Below are 27,722 nucleotides of genomic sequence, written 5' to 3'. Positions count from 1 at the left end.
GGAGCAGAACTTTCGACACTATTTCATCGTAAATATTTAACCAAAATCGAGGCATGACAGAGAAGGGTCGAGAAGAAATTTATAAACAGTCTTGATGACGGTAAAAATCCAAAATCGAAAGGACGACCTTAGGAATTCGTAAATTTACTTTTAACTTACAATGTAAAATCATCCGTGAGGTAAAATGTATGCAAGTGCATTCCGTACAAATTCTATATTGGGCCGATAATGGGCCACCGTTATTGTTCAGCCCAACGCAATACGATCGACTAAGATCTTATTTAAAATTGATGACAATCTCATAAATGGAATAAATTAATATACAAATAATAACAACAAGAATACTACATCTTGATTGATTTTATTTATTTATTTATTTATTTGAATTGTGGATGATGAGACTTGCAAGTCTAATTTAGCTCAATAATTATGATCAATATATAATTTTAGTTATTAGCCAATTAATGTACATTCACATGTCCCTAATAACAAATACAGAATTGAAGTATTCTTGCAAGCTACACTATGCCTACAATAAATGTATCCATTATTACATAATTCCAAGGCTAACATAGATCCTGTCTTTGAATTCTTTAATTTAATCATCATCACCCGTCAATTAAATCAAATTTGATCCACACAAATATCTCACTTACACACAAATAATTAATCAGGCAAAATTTGTAGTTTCTAAACTCAACATAAATCTCTCTATCTACATTAAAAATTGCATAACGCCGCCTTATACTTGAAAAAATATTGCATGAAACCATTATATGGTTTCGAAACTTAGCATAAATACCCATTTTACTTTTAAAAAATTACATGACGCTTTCTTATACTTTCAAAAACATTGCATGAAACTCCCCTCCTCCCGCCATGCAAAATATATAGATATGAAATCATCTTTTCATGGTGGTAGGGTTTCATGCAACGTTTCTTAAAATATAAAGAGTACCATGCAATTTTTAAAATATAAGAAGATTTTACGCTGAATTTCGGGAATTATAAACAATTTTACCTCTCTCTCTCTCTATATATATATATATATATATATATAAATTCACATTTACTTTGTTAAGCCCACAGGCTAAAAAAATATTTATATTTAGAGATGCAAATTAATTATTATGCAATCATCACATCACATGTGGATGCTGTATTATATAGTCACATATACATATAAAATTATAAAAAAATATAAAATTGAATTATAAATTCCGATCAATTGATTAATAGAATAATTTGCATGATCCAAGTCAACAATTTACCACATCCCATGCCGCATTCAATGGCTTTTATTTTCTTCCAAAGTAAAAAATTTTATTAGTTTGTCAACAATGTAACTTCATTTTATTTTCACATCTTAAATATAACCTCATGTAAGTAAGATAAGTGACATATTGAATAATATATATATATCCATATATTTTTATTTAAATGAAAAAACTACGTTACATAAGGTATAATTGCCAAGTTCATTTTTTTGAAATAATATATTTATTTTGATGTGGTTTGACCCCTTAAATTGTATTTCAACTTTGTTATAAAATTGATGAATAAAATACACATTTAGACACATGGGTATGATTAATTTATGTAATGAAATACATCTTATGCATTAATTTATGAGATTATTGTGAAAGTAATACAGAGATCAAGATTGATCAATTTTAATCTCGATTGGAAATTAATTTGTAAACACATGCATGCATGTATGTATATATATATTAGAGCTGACAATGGGTCGATTCGTGTCGGGTTCGTATCAGGTTGAATACTTTAAACAGGTTAAATTACTCAATCATAACCCAACCTGTTTATTATCGTTTCGGGTTCGTGTTGACCCAGTTTATTATTGTGTCGGGTGCGGGTTGACTCGTGTTGACCCGTATACATAATTAAGTCGAATTTCTTGATTCAAATTAAATAAATTTATGTTGTGTTGTCATGTTACGTTAGTTTTTATTGATTTGAGCGTAAATTAGGTTGAATTATTTAAAATTGAACTTAGTTTAAATTAATTTATGAGAAAATTAATAAATTATGATTATTTTACATATATAATACATATATTAATCAATATTAATATATTATAATCGGGTTGTCGTGTCGGGTTCGAGTTGAGAGTCTCAATCCTAACACGATTCGTTTATTATCGTGTCAGGTTCGTGTCAACCCGTATACATAATCGGATTGAAATCTTTAACCCAAATCCAATTATTTCATGTCGTGCCAGCTCTAATATATATATATATATATATGTGCAACAATTAAGTCTTCGTTGGCAGATTTGTTTCTTTAAATTATCACATGCATATTCCATAGCAAAACACAATTGATTGCACGATTTATGGATTCTACATCTTGGGAAATCCATTTAATTATTCTTTTTCTAATTCTTATAGTAATAATTCCTGCCTATAGTCATCTCTCTCTCTCTCTCTCTATATATATATTTATGTATATATAAACACATAAATATTACATGCAAATCCCACGATACATGGTTGATCATGATACCCTCTTATAAATAAAATGGAATGAATAATAAAATACTTAGAAAGGAACCAAGAATTGAAATCCCACAAATAAAATTTAGAGAAAAAATTATTTTTGTCCCAATATAGTAAAAATTCATCAATTTTGGTCCCAATATAAAAATCTTATCAATTTTGATTTCAATATAACCAAAATTCATTATTTTTTGTCTCAATTAAAATTTTTATCATTTTTAGTCTCAATATAATCAAAATTCATCATTTTTTAATCAAACATTATTTTTTTTGGTCCCACACCGTCAACACATCAACATAAAATACTGACGTGAAAAAAAAATCAAACCTTATATTTATATTTGAAGAAATTGCACAATCTTGCAACATTTTCCGTCGGTTTGTTGAGGGTGGAACCAAAAAAATATAAGGTTTGATTTCTTTTCACGTCAGCATTTTCCGTCGGTTTGTTGACAGTGTGGGACCAAAAAAAATAATGTTTGATTATATTGTGATAAAAAAATGATGAAATTTTGAGACTAAAATTGATAAAAATTTTATATTGGGAAAAAAAATGATGAGTTTTGGTTATATTTGGACAAAAAATGATGAATTTTGATTATATTGGGACCAAAATTGATAAAATTTTTATATTTGGACCAAAATTGATGAATTTTGATTATATTGGGACCAAAAATAATTTTTTCCGTAAAATTTAAATAGCATATTGAAATATATTATTAAAACAAGTTTAAATTCACAGTACTGTGTGATCATTGACAATATATACATTATTATTATATTATTATTATTATTATTATTCTTGTTGTCTACAAATTACGTATATATATCATATACTATATTATAGTCCACAATTAATTAATTAATCAAGAATTGAGAACCAACACATATGATATCATAACATACAAAAATATATATATGGAGATGATTGGATCAAGAATTAACAGTAAGTCCACTTTACCATAATAAAATGCATGCATATATTAATATGACAATAAATTTAAATGAAAACCTTAGCATTTTAGTAACGCAATTGGATGGATACTTAGTATTCTTAGCAATTGTCCATACGATACGCAATTAATTTGAATTAAGAATAAAAAAAAAAATATCAGTGTAATAACTACTGTTCACCTCATGTATATATATATGTATGCACACAAAGTATATCTCTGTGTTTGTTTTTATTTACATCTTGGCTGTATTTGGATATTTTAATTTATTTTATTTTTATTGTGATAGATGATATTGTATAGTAAAAAGTATTGTCCCCAATTCTCATTTTTAATGAAAATATTCCATATATACAATTTCTTTTTATACAAAATTCAACAATGTGAAACTAAAAAGCTTAAAATAAAATTCGTGAACACACCCCAGTTCTCATTTTTTAATTTTTTTTTTTGAAAGAAAAAAAAAAATTATCGAAAACCCCCCAATAAAGCACAAACAAACACGTACACACCCGTGGAAACATCATTCTGAGCACACTATAAATAACAGGGCTGATGGAATTGCAACAATAACAACTAATTAACACACCTGATAGATACATACATATATACATACAAACATATGCAATGAAGAACATTCTTAAGGTTCTCGTTTATGTCACGTTCCTGGTGTGCCTTCTGCCGGCCGGCGACGGCAAAAAGCACCGGAAACACTCCAAGCAGCCAAAGCGCAGCCCTCCTCCTCCTCCACCACCGCCGCCGGTGGTTCCTACCCCCGGCGGCGGCGCTTCCTTAAGTGTGAGAAGCTACGGAGCAAAAGGGGATGGAGTTTCCGACGACACGAATGCGTTCGCGGCGGCGTGGGCAGATGCTTGCACCGGAAAAGGATCCACGGTGGTGGTTCCGGCGGGGTTCGTGTTTCTGGTCAGGCAGGTTTCCTTCTCCGGCCGGGGCTGCTCGCACAGTCTTGTCTTCCAGGTAACTTAATTATTTTTTCATATTAATTAATTTGACAGCACACAATATAAGTAAAATATACCAATACAAAAAATATTATTTAAAATATCTAATATAATATAAATATAGCACGTGAATCCACAGCACATAATATAAGGATAATCAACGCATCATATATGGCAAACATATTATTGAATAATAAGGGTTTCATTTTTTTTTTTTTTTTGGTATTAGTATTTGAATACTAATTATTATATCAAAATGCAGAATAAATAAAGAAAAAATTACAAAACTATTTTTATTAATATCTTATAATACTAATAAAATAATATTTATACAGAAAATTATAAAAATATAAGAATGTTTCTAATATTAAATATAATGACCGACAACAAAAGTAAATATGAAAAGAGTAAAATATAAATTATGTCAATATAATATAACTATTGATAATCTCAAACAAACATAATATTATATGACATACTAACAACAATATAAAGACAAACAATACATGAATTATATTACTATAATGCAAATGACAACACATGAATTATAACACATAACATAGTTTCCCGCAATACATAATACAATTAATTTCAATACAACAAATATGTACTCCCTCCGTCCCAATACAATAGTCTTGTTTACCATTTTTGTCCGTTCTAAAACAATAGTCTTATTTCCATAAATAACAATATCACCATTAAATTATTCTTATTTTTTTTATTATTATTACACAATTGCCACTATTTTTATACTAATATACTCGGGCAAAAAAAGTCATTTATCCTTACTTTTTACCGACTATTCATATAATATCAATATTTTTTAAATTCTGTATTGAATCCAATAAGACTATACTTTTGGGACGGAGGGAGCATTTGTTTTTATTTTACACAATTGCTATGGTTATATGTCCGTGTAACCATTTCTACTAATTTGCCTGTTTTTGATGAAATTGATGATAAACGGATAGTCTGAATTTAATTAATTGATTAATTAAAATTAATATTTATATTAATATTAGTGCAGGTAGATGGGAATATAATAGCTCCAACCAAGTCTGGATCATGGAAATCAGGTCTGGTGCAGTGGCTAGAATTTACAGAGCTCAGAGGAATCACAATCCAGGGCAAAGGAACAATCGACGGCCGCGGATCCGTCTGGTGGGGCGGCGCCGCCGCCGGAAAAATGCCTAGCACAAAGCCCACAGTGAGTAGTACAATATATATATATATTATTATTTTGTAGTAATAAAAATGTGATGAGAGTGATGTGGAATGGAATTATCCAATGGATCCAGGCGGTTCGGTTCTACGGGAGCACAGACATAACCGTTACAGGTGTGAAAATACAAAACAGCCCTCAGACGCACCTGAAGTTCGACAGCTGTCAAGACGTCCATGTGTACGGCATCAGCGTTTCGTCCCCTGGAGACAGCCCCAACACCGACGGAATCCACCTCCAGAATTCCCAAAATGTCCTCATCCACACTGCATCTCTTTCCTGCGGTACATATCTCGCCACATTATCTAATACTTTCTCCGTCCCATAACATTGTATTCATTTGCTTTTTGCACGAAGTTTTAAAAATATTAGTATTATATTAAGATATAGTAGGAATAAAATAAAAATAACTAAAATGACTTTGTTAGTATTATGTGATATAAATATAATGATATTTATATAATATATTGGAAGTTGTAAAGGTATTTTTAATATTAGGTAGATAGTACATTTACAAAAAAAAAATTGATACTTTGTTATGGGATAGACCAAAATAAAAAAATAAATACTTTATCATAGGACTTGAAGGAAGTAATATATATATCATAAATTTATATTCAAATAAATCATATAAAAAAGCATATTAATAAATACTCCCTCCGTCCCACATAATTTGTCCCTATTTTCTATTTTCGTCCGTCCCACATAACTTATCTTTTTTATTTTTGGAAATATAATTATGTACTTTAATCGCGTTTTAAATTTTAAATTTTATAATTTTCTTAATTTTAATTAAACTATTTACTTATCTTAATTTTAATCTATAATAATTTTTACTAAATAATAATTATTTTTACTAATATATTTCTTAATTATTTACTAATTATACTTTACCTAAATTCTTGTGTCTACGGTAATATACCTATATTACATAGGACGGAGGAAGTAAGTAAATAGCATAGAGACATAGTGGCATATTCTGTCTCTCCCCTCTCTCTCTAAAATGATATTTTGACAATTAGATATATATATATATATTTTTAGAATAACAATAAATAAAAAAAACACAAAAAATTGTTGTGTTTTTTTTTTTTTTTTTATGTCTTTTTTTTTTTATGTCTTTTTTCCGCCTAGCTTAATGTGTTTTTTTACAGTATTAGGTATAAAGAGGCTATTAGTAATAATAATAATAAATAATATGTTCTGAATTTTATTATTTTTAATATATTATATTTTTTATAATCTTAATAATGTATCAAAATTTGTTTGTTGGAAAAATACATTGTAAAAGTTTTTGAATTTTAAAAATTAAAAAAAAAATTAATTATTTAATTTTATATTTTATAAAAAAATATCTAATTTGATACAAAATGTAAGGGAGAGAATCACCGCCCCGATTTAGTTACCTTATCCGAATGAATTATGTCTATTGTGTACCGACTAATCACATTCCGTCACATATATTTTTAAAACAAAAATAATACTCTCTCCGTTCGCCTTTAAGGCTATATTTATCTTTTACGTCATTGTATTAACATTAAAAATACTTTTATATTTGTATAATTACAATTGTCATTCTATTAGTATTATAAAACACTGATGATAGTATTTTTGTAACTTTTTCTTAATTTATACTATATTTCGATATAATAATTAATATTCAAATATCAACATAGAAAAATAAAGTAGTAATAATAATGTGATTGATCAATACACGAGAGGCAATAATTCAGTGGGTAGAGTAATTGAAACCTTTTATAAATACAAAATTTATGTATATCACATATACATACACATTTAGTATGTATATATCAAATAAGTTGTTGATCAAGTGAATATGATGTTGATTTGACCGGATTAACACAAAATCTTCAGCCACTTGTGAGGTTTTGGTTTTGAATTTTGATTTTAAAATAATAAAATTTTGAATTGAAATAGTTATTTGATGTGATATAAATATGTGTTGATGTGATGATTTGAATGTAAAATTAGATTTTAGTGTAATAAAATAAATAAAAATTTATTCTTTGAATTGATAGTTTTGGAGAAAAAAAAAATATATAGAATAGTAAAATCCTTAAGTAAAATCTTACCGGTAAACTGAGCCAGGACTATGTGGAGCTGGGCAAAAATAGAACTGCTGATCCAATATCAAAATGTAGAGATATATATATATATATATACTGTGATATATGGACGAAAATAAATGAAGGTTATGTATATTTATAGGAGACGACTGCATCTCGATACAGACAGGGTGCTCAGGCGTGTACGTCCACAACGTCAACTGCGGGCCGGGCCACGGGATCAGCATCGGCGGGCTGGGAAAGGACGGCACGAGGGCGTGCGTGTCCAACGTGACGGTCCGTGACACGGCCATGCAGGGCACCATGACGGGCGTCCGGATCAAGACGTGGCAGGGCGGGTCGGGCCTCGTGCAGGGGATCATCTTCGCCAACATACAGGTGGCCCAGGTCGTCACGCCCATTCAGATCGACCAGTACTATTGCAACTCCCACTCCTGCCGGAACAAGACCTCCGCCGTCGCCGTCGCCGGCGTCGCCTACCAGAACATTCAGGGCACCTACACCGGCGCCAGTCCCGTGCGCCTCGCGTGCAGCGACTCCCACCCCTGCGCCGGAATTACCATGGCCGGCATAAACCTGACGCCGGCCGCCGGAAAGGCCGCCGATGACGACGAGGGGCCCTTCTGCTGGAAGGCGTACGGGACGCTGCAGACCGCGACGGTGCCGCGGATCGGTTGTCTGCTGCCGGAGAAGAAACCCCCGGCGGCCGCCGGCGGTTTTAGTTCGTGTTGATTTGTATGTATTCTGTACGGTGTATTTGTGGCTTGTGAGGGTTGTGCTGTACTATAATGTTAGAATTAATGATTTTTAGTAGTAGTAGTATACATCTCCCGGTAGGTATAGCCGTATAGGTGAAGGTGGTGATATAATATATATATATATATATATTTCTTCGGTAAAAATTAGTTAATTTGGAATTGACAATGAATATTTTATTAAAATATTAAGAAAAGTAAAAAGATAGTTAATGGTAAAATTTAGTTAGTAATTAAATGAAATGAAGATAGAGGACGTAATAGAAACAGTAACAATTATGGTAAATAAGTGTTAAATAAAAAATAATTGTTAAATATTGAATGTTTGATTTTATCAAAATTAATAATAGGATTAATTTAACGGGCAAATGAAAAAAAAAAATGAAAGTAAATTTGGTAAGTATTGAAATATTGTGAGTGAAATATTATTTTACAAGTGTAGTTAACAAGTTTAATTTAGTTTATTCTTAATTTTGTATGAAAAAATAAATAAAGTATATCAAGATGAAATAAAACATGTAACAGGGTTGAGGATTCAAGTACATGAGTTCACTACTACAATTGTATTATTGTGATGAATGAAGTTGCTGCTGGAGTGATCTACAACAAGCCCATTCAACAATATACCCAAGAAGCAAAAGAGGCTCAACAGAAGAAGCCAACAGAAGAATTGAAGTGATGATACAGATTATGGATAAATCTAGATATCACTATACATGTGTACATTAGTTTGTTAGTTTGTTATACTGATTTGCTATGGGACCATATCTCATTATTTCTTCTTTTTTATTATCATGGTATCAGAGCAATAGTCGTTCCTCTCATTTCATCTAGTGATTCATTAATGGAATCACCCAACAAACCTCCTACTCGGGTTCCTCAAGATACTGCAGAAACATTTGCTAGATTGGCAGCCCAAGCCATGACTGTTCAAAAAACCTTGCCCAAAGCTTTGCAGTTATCTAGTGGTGATCAATCACACCTAACATTATCCTCAACACCTCTTACAACCAACAATTATTTCACCGAGTCACCGCGTCAAGAATGCCTTAATGGCCAAAGGGAAGACTGGTTTTCTCACAGGCAAGCAACCAAAGCCAGAACCAACTTCTCTTGAGTATGATACCAGGATGGAGGTGAATGCCCTTATCAGGGGATGGATTATTAATTCCATTTCAGCTGATTGATAGTTAGAAATCGCATGCGTTTTATATTCATATCATATGCGATATTTGGGTGATTTTGATTGAATTCTACCTAATTTATATGCGAATTGTTTATTTGCTGTGTGCAGAGGACAAATATTAAATTTGGCATAATTGGCAGAAAAAAGGAAATAAAATTAATTAAAGACCCAAAAGCCCATCTACAAAATAATTATGGCAAAAATCAAATAAGAAGAAAAAAAGACACGCCTATTTGGGAACGGCTAGGGCAGAAACGCACAGGAGCAGGAGACTGATAGATTCATAGATCACGCAGGAGCAAATCGAAAGAGAAGATTTCCCCATCCCACTATGACTTCATGTTTCTCTTTTATTCTTTGTTATTTGATTATGAAGTAGATACTTTTCTGGTTTGAGGGGTGATAATGTTTTGGTTCTTTTGTTTTGGAGATTCTTGATTTTCTTTATAAAAGTTCTTTTTGATTATCAAGATTTGTCTAATTCTGAGAATAGCGTTTGTGATTGTTAGATTGATTGAATATTTTGGTACCGATATTTAAATTAGTCTAATAATCTAAAGTTCAATTCAGGTAGGATATCCGTAATTGTATTCGCACTTGAATAGGTGATAACCGGGTTGAATATTTCATTCCCGGGGGTTAGACAATCAAATATAATTGCTCCTCCTGGGTAGTGATTGTTTTGAATTGGGTTTTTCTAGATTACAATGCGGTTAAGCAATATTCTTATGGGCGCACCTAAGTTTATTTGCTTAATTAGGGTAAGTTAACCGTCGTACCTTAATTACCTACACTGTAAGGAAAAATTGGTTGTCAGAGCTTGTTGATAACTATAACCAATTTATTGATACTTTAATAAGAATTAATTTTATTGAATTAATGACAAAACACAAGTGTCATAACTGCATCATCCCTTGAGCCAGGCATCCCTTTGATAGTCAGTTCCCCCTTAATTTAATTGCTTTGTTATTTTATTTTCATTAGATAGATAATAAAAGAAAATTCCCTCTTTATTTACTGCATTAGAACACGAAAGAGTGAATCACAGAATCCCTGTGGAGACGATCACTTCCCCTATATTACATTAAATTGTGATCACGGAGTAGGTGAAATATTTGATTGACCGCGCGACAGATCACTGATCTACAAGGTGCTTTCATTTTCATCTCTACAGCCAAAAATCTGTGGGAAAGTTTGAAAGAGAAATTCGGTCAGTCCAATGTCTCGCTCATATTCCAACTCAAGCAGTCCCTTAACTTTCTTAAGCAAGGTCATGATTCCCTTGCAATCTATGCAACCAAACTGCAAGAACTGTGGGAGGAATGGCCGACTGTTGATCCTCATATTGAGTGCAAATGTGGAAACTCATGTAGTTGTGATCTAAACACAAGACTTCTGGTCAAGATGAATAGAGATTTGGTGATCCAATTTCTCACTGGCCTTAATGATAGTTATGATGCAGCAAGAGGACAAATATTGATCATGGATCCTTTTCCAACCATGAGCAAGGTTTACTCATTACTGCTGCAATTCGAGAAACAACGTGAAATTCACATTGCACTTGAACATAGTGCTATGTTAGTTGTGAAAGACACTGGTCATAAGCTGTTTGTTAGGAAGAAGAACCAAGTTGACAAGTGAAGCTAGATATGCGAATACTGCACAAAGAAGGGACACAATAAAAAAACTTGCTTTCATTCCAGATTGGTACAAAGAAGGCACTGATAACAAGAAAAAACATTCCATTGCAGCTGTGGTGGATAAGAAGGAGCCAAACAAATCTCCCAGTAAGGACTCTGAGCTCATTGATCTGATTAAGTCTATTAAAACAGAGATGCAAAAGCTACTGAATTCTAACCAGACTACAATCATTCAGTCTGAAGCTCCAACAGAATATGCCAACTCTGCTCTAAATTACTCAGGTATGACTCATGTTGTTTGTCCAGTGCATTTGGATGGTGATTCTTGGCTTGTGGACACCGGAGTTACGTGTCATATATGCTCGAACCAATCCTTATTCACCTCTCTCACACACTTAAATCACATGCCTAAAATAATGCTCCCTGATGGAACACAGATTACAACTACCAAAGTTGGTTCTGTCATTTTTCACCCTTAGCTCACCCTGCATAATGTTTACTATGTTCCTTCATTTAAATTCAATCTTCTGTCCGTGAGTGCCTTATTAAATAATACATCTCATAATCTAATTTTCACACCTTCGCATTGTGTTATACAAGACCAGAGCTCTAAGCAAACTTTGGCCACTGGAAAGCTGGAAAGAAGCCTCTACATGCACCCTCTCTCTCACAGCATAAACTCCTCAATCTCTGCTACTTCTAATCTCTGTTGGTTGTGGCACTGTAGGTTAGGCCATAGTTCTTTAGACACCCTTGAACATCTGAACCTGTGCAACTCTTTTTCTTGCAAACCTTGTGATACCTGTCATAGGGCCAAGCAAGTTAGATTACCTTTTAATAAGAGCCGTTCCACAACCAACAGTCTTTTCGAATTGATACATATGAACATATGGGGTCTCTATAAAACTCCTACTCTAAATGGTTGTCATTATTTTTTAACCATTGTGGATGATTATTCTAGAACTACTTGGACCTATCTCTTATCTAATAAACATGATCTTCATTATCATATTGAAACCTTTATCTTGTTGATAAGAAACCAATATAACTCTTCCATTAAATGTATTAGAACCGACAATGGTTCTAAATTTCTTAACCATAAATGTCAAGCTCTATATCAAGGTCATGGCATTATTCATCATCATTCATATCCTTTCACACCTCAACAGAATGGTAAGGTTAAAATAAAACACAAACATCTCCTCCAACTTACTCGAGCTATCCAGTTTCAAGCCTCTCTTCCTACATATTTTTGGGGAGGGGTTGTCCTACATGCTACTTACCTGATCAATAAAACTCTTTCCTCAGTTCTGAAATGGCCCACTTCATTTCAGAAACTTCACCACAAAAAGCCTGACTACTCCAACTTGAAGATATTTGTTTGTCTTTGTTATGCAACCAACATATTCCCCCATAAAAGAAAACTTTATCCCCGGGTTGTTAGATGCATATTTCTTGGCTTTCCAGCTGGCCAAAAGGGCTTCAAGCTCTTTGATCTTGAGCATAGAAAGAGACTAATAGCTAGGGATGTTATCTTTCATGAAACTATTTTTCCTTTTGCCCCTGGTTATGTTTCTGACTCTATCCTCTCACCATCTTCTCCTCAACCTATACCTCATATAGATTATTATGACCAACCTGCTCATGTGCATTCCCCATTACTCATCAGATTATCACCTGCCTCTTCTTTTTCCACACAATCTGAGCTGCCAGACCAATCCTATGATCCAATACAGGAACCCTTATCTGTTTCACCATCCTATACAGATATATCTCCCATTTTATATCAACTTGCATCCGACATAGCAACCACCCCTAACATTTCTTCTCTTTCATCTGAATCCACTCCTTATATCTCTCATTATACCAAGCGAACTCACAAAGCCCCTGTCTAGCTACAGGACTATGTTACCACATTCTCTCACTCCCTTAAGCATATTTGGCATGTTATCTATAATGTTAACTTGCAGGAACGTAAATCCTTTGCACAGGCACAACAAGATGCTACCTGGAGAACAGCCATGGAAGAAAAACTTGATGCTCTTGAGCGTAACCAGACTTGGGAAATTACTCCTCTGCCCAATGGACTAAAACCAATTTCATGCAGATGGATTTTCAAAGTCAAGCGAAATGCAGATGGGAGCTTTCAACGTTGTAAGGCTCGATTGATTGCTCAAGGCTATTTACAAATACCAGGCAAAGATTACAATGAATCTTTTGCTCATGTTGCCAAGCCAGTTACCGTAAGATTACTTTTGAGCATATCTTCGATGAATAGGTGGACCATCCATCAACTCGACATCAATAATGCATTTCTTCATGGATATCTTTATGAAATTATATACATGCAACCTCTACCAGGCAGCAACATCCCTCATGGACAGATGTGCAAGCTACGAAAATTCTTATATGGACTTAAGCAAGAACCACGACAGTGGTACAAAAAATTCACATCCAAGCTCCTTATGTTCGGTTATGTGCAGTTTAAGTCATGACATGTGCTTGTTTACTTGTTCCTCTAAAGGTTCCTTTACAGCACTTGTTGTCTATATAGACGATATTCTAATTACAGGGAATGATTCTCAAGCCATTACTGCTCTTAAGGACTTCCTGCATCAGACATTCACTATAAAGAATCTTGGACCAGCTGATTGCTTCATTGGAATTCAGATTATTCACACGCATGCTCGCATTACTGTGTCTCAACACCGTTATCTCAAAGATATTCTTCATGAAGCTGGCCTCCAAGACTCCAACCCTTATGCAACTCCAGCTGCCACTGGCTCGAAACTGCAGAAAATAGAGGCGTTCGTCTATAAAATCCAGAGAAGTATCGTTGGTTAGTTGGTCGTCTTCTATACCTCACCATGACACGACTAGACATTTTCTATGTTGTCCAACAATTATCTCAATTTATGTCAGCTCGCACTAGTGAGCACTGGAAGGCAGCCCTGAGAGTGCACCGATATCTTTATGGATCTATGCACCATCACTTGGAGTTTCCTGCTACTGTATCTCCTACTCTCCTTGCCTTTGTTGATGCAGATTGGGCTAGTTGTTTTGATTCTCGTCACTCTCTCACGGGTTATTGTATCTTTCTAGGCCCTTGTTTGGTCTCTTGGAAGACAAAGAAGCATACCACCATTGCTCGTTCCTCAGCGGAGGCCAAATATCGTGCTCTTACCTCCGTTGTAGCTTAGCTCCTATGGATTACCTACCTATTGCGTGATTTTAAGTTGCCCCAAACTCTTCCCATTCCTCTCTACTGTGATAACATGACATGTATACACATGGTCAACAATCTAATCCACCATGAACGCACCAAATATGTGGACACCGACTGTCATTTTGTGCGTGATCACTATGTTGTTGGTCTTATTGATCCCATCTACGTTTCCTCATCTCAGCAACTTGCAGATGTTTCCACGGAAGCCTTGTCCTCATCCGCTTTCACTTTGTCTCGCTCCAAGCTGAATCTGGCCTCTTACAGCCCATTTTCGCTTGGGGGGGGGGGGGGGGAGAGGGGGAGTGATGAATGAAGTTGCTACTTGAGTGATCTACAACAAGCCCATTCAACAATATACCCAAGAAGCAGAGGAGGCCCAACAGAGGAATCGGAGTGATGATACATATTATGGATAAATCTAGATATGACTATACACGTGTACATTAGTTTGTTAGTTTATTATACTGATTTGTTACGGGAATACTTATTAGATTCCATCAATTGTATTTAACCTCTCTCATGTACAGATTCCCTTGGTTAATCTAGAAAAGTCATGCATCTGAAATGCAAATCTCCTTTCTTCTCTAATTTTATATTTGGTTATTTTTTTCATTTTTATCAGCAAATAATTTTTTACTAGTTGCCCGTAATTGTTCCTTAATTTTTAAATATTTATCTATCGAAACACTTGAAAAAAAAAAAAACAGATATGATATGTTCGTTCTTTCCTTCCATCATCATTTTTTAATTGTGATTATCTAAAAACAATAATAATAAATACAAAATATTTTATATAAAAAAAATTTCAAATATTCATTATAAAAAGTCATTAAAAATGTCAAAAAGGTAAATATTCAATTTAAAATAACATATTTTATATTTTTCTCAATTCTCCTACCACACACACAAAAAAAAATCATTTCATAAAAATATTGGATGAACATAGTCAATATTATTTTTTCTCATAATTAAAAATATATATATGTAGGATACATAGGGTGTGTTTGTTTGGGGGATTTTTTTCAAACTTTACTATTCATTCAAATTTTTTTTCCCCAAAATATCAAATCAAACACCTATTTTTTATTTTTATATTATACTAAAAATCAATTTTACATTCAAAACATCACATCAACATCTATTTATATCACATCATACAACTATTCACATTGAAAAATTTACTATTCAAATCTCAATCCAAAATCCAAACCCCGAGACAAACACACCCTGAAAATATTGTATTTAGGGTGTGTTTGTTTGGGATTCTCCCCCAAATACACTGTTCATCCCATTTTTTTTTTCAAAAAACATCAAATCAAACACCTATTTTTTTATTTTTATATTATACTAAAAATTAATTTTACATTCAAAACATCACATCAACACCTATTTATATTACATTGTACAACTATTCAAATTCAAAATTTTTACTATTTAAATTTGTGACTCAAAATTCAAAAACACACCGTTGGTAGACTATGTAATCACGCTCCAATACTTAAAAAAGAAAATACTATTATACCATAATAATAATAATAATAATAATAATAATAAGAAATGATTCAGAAATCCAAATGGCAAATCCCAAATAAGTATGATGGGCTTTTCATTGCTGGAGGGTCATGGTCTGCAACTTTCAGCCCACAACGTTCCTTGGGCTTTTGATATCAATTTCACAATTAATTATCAAATGTCATTTAAGGTTTGTTTAATTACTTGTCTTCATATAATTTTTAATTATTATTATTATTATTATTATGATATTAAGAAAGTCTTAATCAGGATAACATCTACTACTACTGCATTGCATTGCATATGCGGCCTATCAAATCAGGCAATTAATTAATTAATTAATTAACCTTAATCTACAACGTAACCTATTCTTAAAAGTCGTTATTATTTTCCTCCAAATAGAATTCTTTCCATGAAACCAATTTAGCAAAATTCAAACTCAACCACACACAAATATATTAATTAATTAAATAGGTTAGGAATCAGTCACTCCAAGACTTGAGTTGGTTATTAATAGCTTAAGTCCAGACAAGAAATCATAATTACTACACTCAATTTGTCCTTTTCCCTCACCATCTCCTAATTTAGACATAATTAACTACATATATCGGCTATACTTTATTTCAAATAATTTCAGTGGATAATATGTCAATTAAATTAATTGATGATTACTCACTACGAACTATACCAGGATTAAGGAGAACTGACCCCCAACTCTCAAAATATACGTATTTTTTTATGTAAAAAATAATAAAAATTGTATATTTTATAGTAATTTGTTTCTCTTAATTTTTTATATTGTAATGTAAAAAATAATAAAAAATAATAAAAAATTTATCCGTACGATTGATTTATACTTTTAATCTTTAAATTTTATTTTTTATAGTAAAAAAATATTAAATTTTATTTAGTTTTGTTGAAATTTTTCTAAAACATTATTTTTTATTTATTTATTTTTTTTTTACTGTTGTGTGGCGTTCTAAAAATCATCGAATGTAAAGCAGCAAATTGATTAATACTCTTCTATTTTGTAATAATCTAAAACATAAAAATAAACTACTTAAAAATATGGCCATAATTTATAAAATTAAATGATTTACTAATTATCTGTATATGGTTGCATTAAAAATTGTAAAATTAATTTATTGGAAGTATGGAAGTGGTCTAAATTTGGTACAATCTCCGTTTGGAATTAAGTCAAACCTTTAACTTAATTAAGCCACAGTGTCACAATTAATTAAAATTAATTAGCCTTTTTTGCACGTCACTTTTCATTACTTTATAAGTGCTAATAATTAGTACAATTATTTCTAGATAATTAGGTTTGTGTTAAATTCCCATTGTTTTGTCCATTCAAATTAATTTGGATTTCTTAAAACTAAACTTCATATATTCAATTTAAGTGTTCCGTATAGTCAGGACCCTTCCTGACTTTCGAAGGGCCCGGTGCGAAATAAAAGTCAGAGACTCTTAAATATATATATATATATAATATTTTTTACCTATAATAAAATATAAATAAAAAAAAACATTTTTTATATCATAAATTTAATTTCGAAACTTAACATAAATTTTTCACATATTGTACAAATTGCGTAACGCTCCTTTATATTTAACAAACGCTATATGAAATCCTCACCATGCAAAAAATATAGATGAAAAATCATCTTCTCATCATAAAAAATATATATATATATATATAAATGAGTTTCATAGAACATTTTTTAAAGTATAAGAGGTTCATGCAATTTTTAAAGTATATAGAGGATTTACATTGAGTTTCGAAATTATAAAGGAGTTATTGGTAATCTTGCCTAATAATAATAGTAATAGTAATTTTGTCTAATATTTATTATCTTTTTAGTGCAAAAAAAATAATTAAAACAAAAATAAAAGACCTCTAAATATATATAAATGATTTACTCTAATTTTTTTAATAAAACTTATATATATAAATAATGTATATATAATATAATTAAATAATGAGTCCCAATTTAGATTGGGTCCTGGACTGGACGGACGCCCCTTTCGTCCGAGCCCGGCCCTGCATATAGTCATATAGACCTAGTCCAGGCTAATTTAAAATTTTAAACTTTTTTCTTCCATAATTTAAGAGTGTAATCGTTTCAAAAATAAAAATAAAAATACTATTCTTAAGATATTTTGAATAAAAAAATTAATGATATAATTTTAACAAAAACATATGAATTCTAAAGAACATGTAAGAATACACAGTAAATTAAACAAGCCGACTCCAATTCCTTATTCATAACATTAAATAAGACGTAAATTTTATATTTAAATTTTTACATCACACGATGATTTACATGTAATATTATCAAAACAATAAAAAGATACAGATAAATAAATTTATACTAATTGTTACTTTTATTGAGCTAGTAAGTTAATCATATATATTATGTGTAGTTTTTAAAAAAAAAAAAAAAAATTGATTTAAGAATAAATACATTTCTTGAAGTGGAAATAAGTTTTGGAAATCGATTAAAAATAATTATTCATATGTCCAATTATGGTAAATAAGCATATGCTGTACATATTTACATATATGCACTGGAGATCGATGATCATCATGTTACGTACACAGAAACGTCAATATCACAACATTTTTAAATATTTTTTTATAGCTCACTTGTCACGCTACAGTTGCAGATAAATTTTTTGTGTGGGTGTCATGTCAAAATTTTTTACTATATATATAATTAATTTTATTTTTTTTAAATTTAATTAGAAATAAGATAAGCCACAGGGTACATATAAATATTTAGAGAGAGGACTAAGCAGATAGTAATAATTGGGTAAAGTAGTGGTGGCCACTGCACGTTCACAGTAAACGACGTCGTATTACGGTTTGTGTCCCGCTGTAATAAAGTCCCTAGAATTTACAAATATGCCTATAAATAATGTTACATAAATATTTTAATATATATATATTTATGTATGTATGTGTGTATTGTAAATCATCTCAAATTAAAGAAGTAATTTAAATCTTGAATTGAAGTTAGGTTAAAAGCACATTTAGAGGGCAATCCTTAATTATAAGAGGCAATCAAAAGATTGAGAAAATTATCCTACACAAGTTCTATAAATTGAGCTCACCCTTCCATTATTATTTTATCTCCAAAAAATATCTTTCTTTCTTTTTCTTTTTTTTTTTTTTCTCTCTCTCTCTCTCTCTCTCTTTTATTTCTCACTCTAAATCTCTTGATCATCTAATGAATGGACAAGAAAGCATGCAAATCTCATCAACATCATCATCATCATCACCATCAAGAAGTTGAAGTGAGGAAAGGGCCATGGACTATGGAAGAAGATCTCATTCTTATAAATTACATCGCTAATCACGGCGAAGGTGTTTGGAACTCCCTCGCTCGATCTGCCGGTAATTTTCAATTTATATACATATATATATATATGTGTGTGTGTCCATACAATTCGATAAAAACCCTAATTCATTAATCTCTTACAATTTATTTAAAGAAAACCCTAATAAGAATATACATATATATGTATATTAAACATGTTTAGGGTTAAAGCGCACGGGAAAAAGCTGCCGGCTGCGATGGCTGAACTACCTCCGGCCAGACGTTAGGCGCGGAAATATCACGCCGGAGGAGCAGCATTTGATCATGGAGTTGCATGCTAAATGGGGAAACAGGTATATATATAATCATTATATTATTTTTATTTTATTTTATTTTTGTTTTATTTTTATTTTATATGTGATTTTTGTTATTAAGTTGCAAAAGGAAAAAGTAGCAAACGAAGGAAATAAATAAGCTAAATAAATTTAGCAAAAAATAGGGCTCATTCTCTGCCAAGAAATTGATCCAACCGTATGCATGCATATCATAAACTTAGTTTTTTTTTTTTCTTTTTTTCTTTTTAATTTATGGGAATATCAATATATCATAAACTTACTTTATTTATTTATTTATTTATGGGAATATCAATATATCATAAACTTACTTTTCAGTGGGGAGAAAAAGTGAGCCACAAATTATTTATTGTCTTATGTATAATTTGGCAACATGGTAAAATTAATTTGTGATATATTTGAAACAGAATAGTATTATTTTTATCGAGGCATGGGTAAAATAAAGGCTATATACAGAAATTCTAAACGTGAGGAAATTCAGATGATTGGCTGCAAATTATTCATCAATTGTTTATATAATGAACTTAATTAGTTTTGCACTTCGATCTTGGCCACCAAATTAAATTTTCTCTCTATATATTTTTCGAATAGTATTATTTGACTAATTTTCAACGATCCCATTTGTGCTAATTAAGGTAGATGATCTATATATGTTCAAATTCTTAAAGAAATAATAATAATAATTATTTTTTTTTTCACCCAAATGAAAATGATCATGTAAGATTTTTACATGAGCTTACACATAGTTTCCCTTCTGAAATAATATTTGTTAGTGTAAACAGAATCTTGATAAAGATGAGGAAGAAAAGATGAATTTAAAAACTAAGAGAGAGAGAGAGAGAGAGGGTTAGAGAGTTAGAGAGAGAGAGAAACACGTTGTGAATAAAGAAGGGAGTGATGATGTAAGGGATAGAATTTTTCCGAAAATAGAAAGTCCCTTTTCATCAAGTCACATATAACATTATCAACACATGCACTTCCCCACTTGTTGGCTATGTCGACTCATTCTTGGCCGCTCCCGGGAGCTCCGCGCCCGGGCCGATCTCCACCGTCGATTAGTATTGGGGAACGGTGTAGATGGTGTGACAAGGACGAGCACCTACCTTAGTGTAGTAAGCAGCTGTTGGCTCCCATGCATTGTCGTAACCTTTCTGGATAAATAGTAAAACCTCCCCAACTTGCCTAAATTAAATTCTTTCTGCTTTCACTACTTATTATTCTTTCCTCATAATTATTATATATATATATATATATATATATTTTTTTTTTTTTTTGTTTACCTAAAACCCCTCTCCCACCCTCAAAACAAAAGTTAAAAAAAAAGGGTCAATTTAACATCACAAAAACATCAAATACACACACACACATTTATGTATATGTATCATGAGCATGGCCATAGTAATATATATATATAGATATTAGTAGTCATTTTCAAGGGGGGTTTTGTAGAATAAAGGTGAAAGAAACTAAACATCAAGTGTTGTACAGATACACACATTTATGTTTGAGGTTGAACTTTTTGCATGATTTCATGTTTGTGTGTTATTAATTTATTAGTAGAAGAACCACTTGAAAATAATTACAATATATATATATATATATATATACATGGCCATAAAGTGATCATGTCTTTCGTTTAATTATATACTATCATATTACATGTATCATGGTAAAAATATATATGTTTTTATCATTTTGTCACAACATGAAAGCAAATCATTAAGGGACTGTTAACAGGGGCTTGGGATTATTTTTCTATATTTTTAATTTACAACTTTTTCTGAATAAAAAAAAAAAAAAAACAATATCAACCATAATAAATAAAAAAGAAATATTATATATTTTCAAGCTAAACAACACCTTGCTTGTATATGATTGCAGGGAAATTTTTTTATAGATATATATACATGATGAATAGTTCCATTATGTCACTACTATATTGTATCTTAGTCGTCCAAGTTACAATTGGCTCATAAATATTTTAATCCTGTAAATTTAGATCACTACATATATTTTTAGAACCAAAGTCACAAATTAACTACAATGTAATATTCACATAATAAAATTGATAATCTAACATACATATTTTTCCTACGAGGGAGGAGGGCACGAGGAGACACTACAAGAAAAAATCATTTTTGTAACAAAATTTTTTTGTCACTAAATCTATTTTTTTCGTTACTAATGACGTTAGCTACTTGAACTTTAGGGATGAAATTTCGTTATAAATATGTTATTTTTTTTGTAATGAGAAAATTAGTAGTAGGATATGCCCAAATTTAATTTAAATTTATATTTAATTATTATATAGATATGTTAAATTTCAACCATAGAACATGCACTCTCTAATCATCTTCAAAATGCAATGTTTTTAGTTGCTACATGGCCCCACTCCCATTTTTCCTATCTCCACCTAATTTTTAGGTCAATTAATTCATTTCTCATATATTCTATATTATGCTATGAATGAAGGTGGTCGAAAATTGCAAAATATCTTCCCGGAAGGACCGATAATGAAATAAAGAATTATTGGAGGACCCGAATTCAAAAGCACATGAAGCACGGCGAACACGCGGATCCAAACACCGCAGCGCAAAGCGCCGGCGCCGTCGCCGTCGCCGTCGCCGGCGACCATGATTATCAGAGAATTAACACAAATGATCAGCCCAGCACAAGCCACTGCAGCCACATCTCCTACGGCGGGGCCGACCATGCCGTCGACCAATCGTTCTCTTCCTTGGAGGCCGCCGCCGGAAGCATGGACGCCGCCGCAGCCGGAGCTGCGTTTCAGAGCTGCGCGGCGGCGAATTTTCCGACGGCGACGGACCAATCGAACTTGAACGATCAGTTGAGCCTTTGGAGCATGGACGACGATCTTTGGCCTATGCACTTGCTTAATGGAGAGTAGATTTTATTATGGATTATGGAAAAAATTAATTAAGCTTGATTATAGTTAATTAATTAATTAATCAAATCTTTTATAGTTTTTATTTTTGCTTTTTGTTTTGGTAGAGAGTTTTTATATGTAGTTTCTGTGTTTGTGCTGTATATGATCGATGCACTGATTGTATATGAATATATATATATATATATAAAGATAATATGATGCATAATTTGAATGATCACATCCAAAATGATTGGGTTATTAATTAATTAATTTTGAGATTTGGGAAGCTAATTATGGATTAATTTATAGGTTACCTAAGTGGGTCTAATCAAGTATTGTACTTTTTCATTTTTGTTGACGTGTAGTTTAATAGTACAATATAGTATTTAGATTACGACAACACTCAGTTAATAATGACTTCATCAACCGACCTTATCAACTGGCTGTCTATGGTATGTTGCTTTGTATTTCCGTACACCTTTTTAAAAATTGTAGCAACTTCGGTGGTTAAAAAAATCGAACCGTCAGAATCGTTGAATCGAATTTTCAGTTAATTGAATAAATTCGGTTCGAATACAAATACTGCATATTTGATATTTGTTCGGTTTGATTCGGTTCGGTTTCGGTTTCCGAATTTATTTATATATTTATGTTATTATATTTTAAAATTTATATTAATAATTATATTCAATTCGGTTTCGGTTCGGATATTTGAAATATTTGCAAATATTTTGATTTAATTAAAATTTTAATTATTTTTTAATATATTATTTTTTTAATTTCTGTTATGTTCGAATTATTTGCAAATATTACAAATATTTTCAGTTAACTGAAATTTTCGATTCGAATACGATTCGCGGTTTCGGGTATTTGTTCGGTTCGGTTCGGATATCAAATACCGACATATTTGCAAATATCCAAACCATGTCCACCCCTAAGTATTTAATATTTAATTTAGAATTATTTTTTAAAAAAATAATAAAATTAATTTGAATATACTAAAATGACAAATAAAATATTTACTAGTGTAGACAAAAAGAGTTTATTATATCAAATATATATTGGGAAAGTGTCCAAATCTTGAATAGTTTATCAACCTATGAAATGGTTGCTTAAGATTTATTGAATTTTTTTATTTTTTTAATAATGTGGGAACCGCCGTTGCTATCCGAAAGTGCGCACCGAATAAATTTCGACCAAATTTAATAACCTGCAAACTAGGCGTTGGGGTTTGAACCCATGACTTCACGATTACAAATTCACTATTAACGCTACCCGGTCATTCCTTACTAGACGATTGAAAATTTGAATTGTTTGAAAATAGTTGAAAGAAAATAGGTGTCTAATGTAGTACTCCCTCCGTCCCACGTACTATGTCCACGTTGCCGTTTCTGTCCGTCCCACATACCATGTCACTTTCCTTTTTTTTGAAAATGATTACACACTTTAATCTTATTTTAAACTTTTTAATTTTTTTTAAAATTTTAGTTAAATTAATTAGTTATCTTAATCTTAATTTATAATTATTTATATTATTGGATAATTATTTTCACTAATACATTCTTAATTATCTACTAATTACACCCCTCCTAAAATATCGTGTTTACAGTGTAGCAGACACGGTGTGGGACGGAGATAGTAATATATAAGGCTCTTACTCATCATGTACAAATTTTTTGAAGATTTGATTTTTATTAATTAATATTAATTAAAAATTATTTATATATTTTAACAAAAGTCAAAGCAAATATTCTCTCTGTTATACAAACCTGCTCATATAATCGGACACGAATTTTTTTAATAAAAATGAGTAATAATTATAATTTTTTATTTTTATAGTAAAAAAATACAAAGTATAATATTTTTTTTACTTAAAAAGGAAATGTAAATATTTTTTTATGACAACTTAAAAAGGAAAATAAACATCGATTTGAACGATAGATGAAGTATTAATTTTTTATCTATATTTAAAATTTTTTAAAAACTCTAAAAAAATATATACATGAATTTAGGGTATGTTTCTTGTGCCAAAAATCACAGATTTTTATTACTTGAATTCTGCGTTTTTCGAAAAAAATATACTTCATCCGTTCCATAATAAACTATCCATTTTTCTATTTAGTCTGTCTCATAACAAAGTATTCATTTTCTTTTTTAGTAATTGTACGATCTACCTAACATTATAAATACTCTTACAACTTACAATATATTACACAAATATCGTTACATTTATATCACACAATACTAATAAGGTTACTTTAGTCATTTCTACTTTATTGCTACTACATCCTAATATAATACTAATATTTTTAAAACCCCGTGCAAAAAGCAAATAGATACATAATTATGGAACAGAGAGAGTATTTTTTTTTTTCGCATGAGACATCTGTAGACAAAGTTTATTGGTGAGTGGCATGAGCAGAGATCCATGGATGCACGTACATATAAGAAATATTTTAAGGTGTGTTTCTTTTGGTTGAGTTTGAAAAAATTTGGTTTGATTTTGATATTAAATTAATATTTTATGAAATATTTTATGAAAAAAATATATATGTATTTTTTCTGAACAACGCATAATTCAAATAGTAAAATTAAGACAAATTTGGGTAAAGAAACATAGTAAGTATTATAATTATATGTATCATGTGCAATAAATAATATGCTTGCGATATTTTAACTCCACGCGTTTCGGATATTTTACTGCGTGCAGTATTATTCACTTGCACGTTTTCATCCATACAGCCCTTCATAGATGTATGTGGCTATGTGGGTGAAACAGAATAATGATTACAACTTACAAGGCCGGGCGGTGTTTGTTTGTATTTTTTCATTCTCAATTTAAAGTGGTCTTTTCTAATTTTATACTCATCCGTCCCACGTACCATGTTCATGTTGTCGTTTTTGTTCGTCCCACATTCCATATCACTTTTCTTTTTTGGAAAATAATTACACACTTTAATCTCATTTTTAAATTTTTTAATTAATTTTTTTAAAATTTTAATTAAACAAATTAGTTATCTTAATCTTAATTTATAATTATTTATATTATAGGATAATTATTTTCACTAATATATTCTTAATTATCTACTAATTACATCCCTTTTAAAATATCGTATCTATAGTGTATCAGATATTGTAAATGTGACGGAGATAGCATAAAATAGATATACTCATTATAAAAAGGATGCATGGGGGAAACAAATACCTAATAGGAGTGAGTGTAAATAGGCACGTGGAAAGTTTGCAAACCTATTTTGGCAAAAATCAATATTTGCTTTCTTCATACGACTATCCCTTTGCTTGCCCAAACCCTCTCTCTCTCTCTCTCTCTCTCTCTCTCTCTCTCTCTCTCTCTCTATATATATATATATATTATATATACATATATCTTCATATAATATCTCCATGCAAACATATCATATCATCTCTACTTCCACTACTCCTCCATATGCCTAACTAACTCGCGCGTCACTATGAATGTCTACCCCCCCCCCCCCCACCCCCCACCCCCCACCCCCTAGCTACTTTAACTAATTAATTAATTTTACATTAAACTCACATTTGAATCAAATCATTAATTAATCACACGCCATTTAATTTGGAGTTCTGCTGACCACACAAATTCAAGAAACTCTCACTTGTGGGCTTTTTTGCCTACCACTTTATAAAACTCTAAAGTAAAATAAAACCCTTTTGGAACCTCCATTATATTGATTAACCCCAACACTATTCAATTTAACCAAAGACACTTTGAATATGTACTAGTCTCAATCGTTTCTTCGAGATATATATAATTTTTTTAAAAAAATATTAAATTAAAATCCTTATAAACCTACTCAAATGTGAGCCATTCGTTTTATTTCCCCACGTGTTTGTTGTGGAAAATGAAAGGGATAGAGTAGCACGTGAAAGATAAATATGAATCACATGTCGTGTCGGCTATATATGACCGCATGCAAATGAGACTCTAACGATTTCTTTTTCTTTTTTAATAAAATAAAACGAAAGTTTTCATCGCATTTAATTAATTTTTCTGTTGGGCTTCTAATTGGGCCACTTTCAAATTGGGCTTCCGCTTGGATCTTAGGCATTGAAATTGGGCCGGCCCAATGTTAATCCTCGGAGGGTATTTTTGTAAATTCGTTTAAGAGCTCGAATTTTATTTGCTGCAGTAGCCTTATCTTCTTCATTTTGCAATCTTATACTGAGCTCATCCAATGGCGTCTGCTCTATCCTCCTTCGCTCTCGGCTCTCCCTGTTATCAAAAGCCTTCAACCGCTCATACGGAACCGCAATTTCGCAACCAATCGATCGAATTCTCAATTATCTCCACCGATATTTTCCGCCTCCGCCGCCGCCGCGTCGCCTCCATCCGTCCAATCGCCGCAGTCGATGCTCCGGAGAAAGTCGTCGAGCTAGGCGACCAGATCTCGAATCTAACCCTAGCTGATGCTCAGAAGCTCGTTGAGTACCTCCAGGATAAGCTCGGCGTCTCTGCTGCCTCCTTCGCACCAGTCGCCGCCGTCGCCGCGGCGCCTGCTTCGGCCGAAGCGCCTGCCGTCGTCGAAGAGAAGACAGAGTTCGACGTGGTGATCGAGGAGGTTCCGAGCAATGCGAGAATTGCAACAATTAAAGTAGTTAGAGCTCTCACAAATTTACCTCTCAAGGAAGCCAAGGATTTGATCGAAGGAACGCCGAAGAAATTCAAGGAAGCGGTTTCCAAGGAGGAGGCGGAGGAAGCCAAAAAGCAGCTAGAAGAAGCCGGCGCGAAGGTCACCATTGCTTAACACAAAACACAAAAACTGGTAGGAATTTTGTAACATCCTGTGTGTAATTTACTCATCACATTATGCACAATGAATTACACCCTTACGTATATATATTCTCTAAACTATTTTGGGCATATGCAAACCCAATACTTACCAATATTATTCAAGTTTGTCATACCAAAGTTGCAATAAATTTACCTTTAAAAAAAAAAAAAACCAATTTCGAGAAAACCTTGCACAGTTCTCGGAAACAATGCCCAAACCCTGCTCTGAACCGGAATGTGAACCGGCAGCTGTCAATCACCGTCCGTCCAGTCACGGACGGGTCCAC

At 31.8% G+C, this 27,722-nt stretch overlaps 3 protein-coding genes across 3 annotated transcripts; all 3 read left to right on the top strand.

The window, feature by feature from the left end:
• Positions 1-4,059: 4,059 nt before the first annotated feature.
• Positions 4,060-8,590, top strand: LOC127257973 (polygalacturonase At1g48100). The gene is made up of 4 exons (XM_051284583.1): positions 4,060-4,447; positions 5,459-5,638; positions 5,730-5,937; positions 7,883-8,590. Exons 1-4 carry the CDS (start codon positions 4,097-4,099, stop codon positions 8,470-8,472), a joined length of 1,329 nt encoding a protein of 442 aa, XP_051140540.1. The 5' UTR covers positions 4,060-4,096; the 3' UTR covers positions 8,473-8,590.
• A 10,736-nt stretch (positions 8,591-19,326) lies between these two features.
• Positions 19,327-22,791, top strand: LOC127258379 (MYB-like transcription factor EOBII). Its single transcript, XM_051285193.1, has 3 exons — positions 19,327-19,459; positions 19,606-19,735; positions 22,208-22,791. The coding sequence occupies exons 1-3, from the start codon at positions 19,381-19,383 to the stop codon at positions 22,641-22,643; spliced, it is 645 nt and encodes a 214-aa protein (XP_051141150.1). The 5' UTR covers positions 19,327-19,380; the 3' UTR covers positions 22,644-22,791.
• Positions 22,792-26,800: 4,009 nt separating this feature from the next.
• On the top strand, positions 26,801-27,500 carry LOC127258272 (50S ribosomal protein L12, chloroplastic-like). The gene has a single exon (XM_051285066.1). The coding sequence runs from the start codon at positions 26,840-26,842 to the stop codon at positions 27,407-27,409; it is 570 nt and encodes a 189-aa protein (XP_051141023.1). The 5' UTR covers positions 26,801-26,839; the 3' UTR covers positions 27,410-27,500.
• Positions 27,501-27,722: the final 222 nt, after the last annotated feature.

Source organism: Andrographis paniculata, unplaced genomic scaffold (assembly GCF_009805555.1).
Source record: "Andrographis paniculata isolate CXL003 unplaced genomic scaffold, ASM980555v1 Contig59END, whole genome shotgun sequence".
In the NCBI taxonomy this organism is placed as follows: Eukaryota; Viridiplantae; Streptophyta; class Magnoliopsida; order Lamiales; family Acanthaceae; genus Andrographis; species Andrographis paniculata.
Note: the sequence above shows the minus strand (reverse complement) of the source record. Positions and strands in the feature narration are given on the sequence as shown.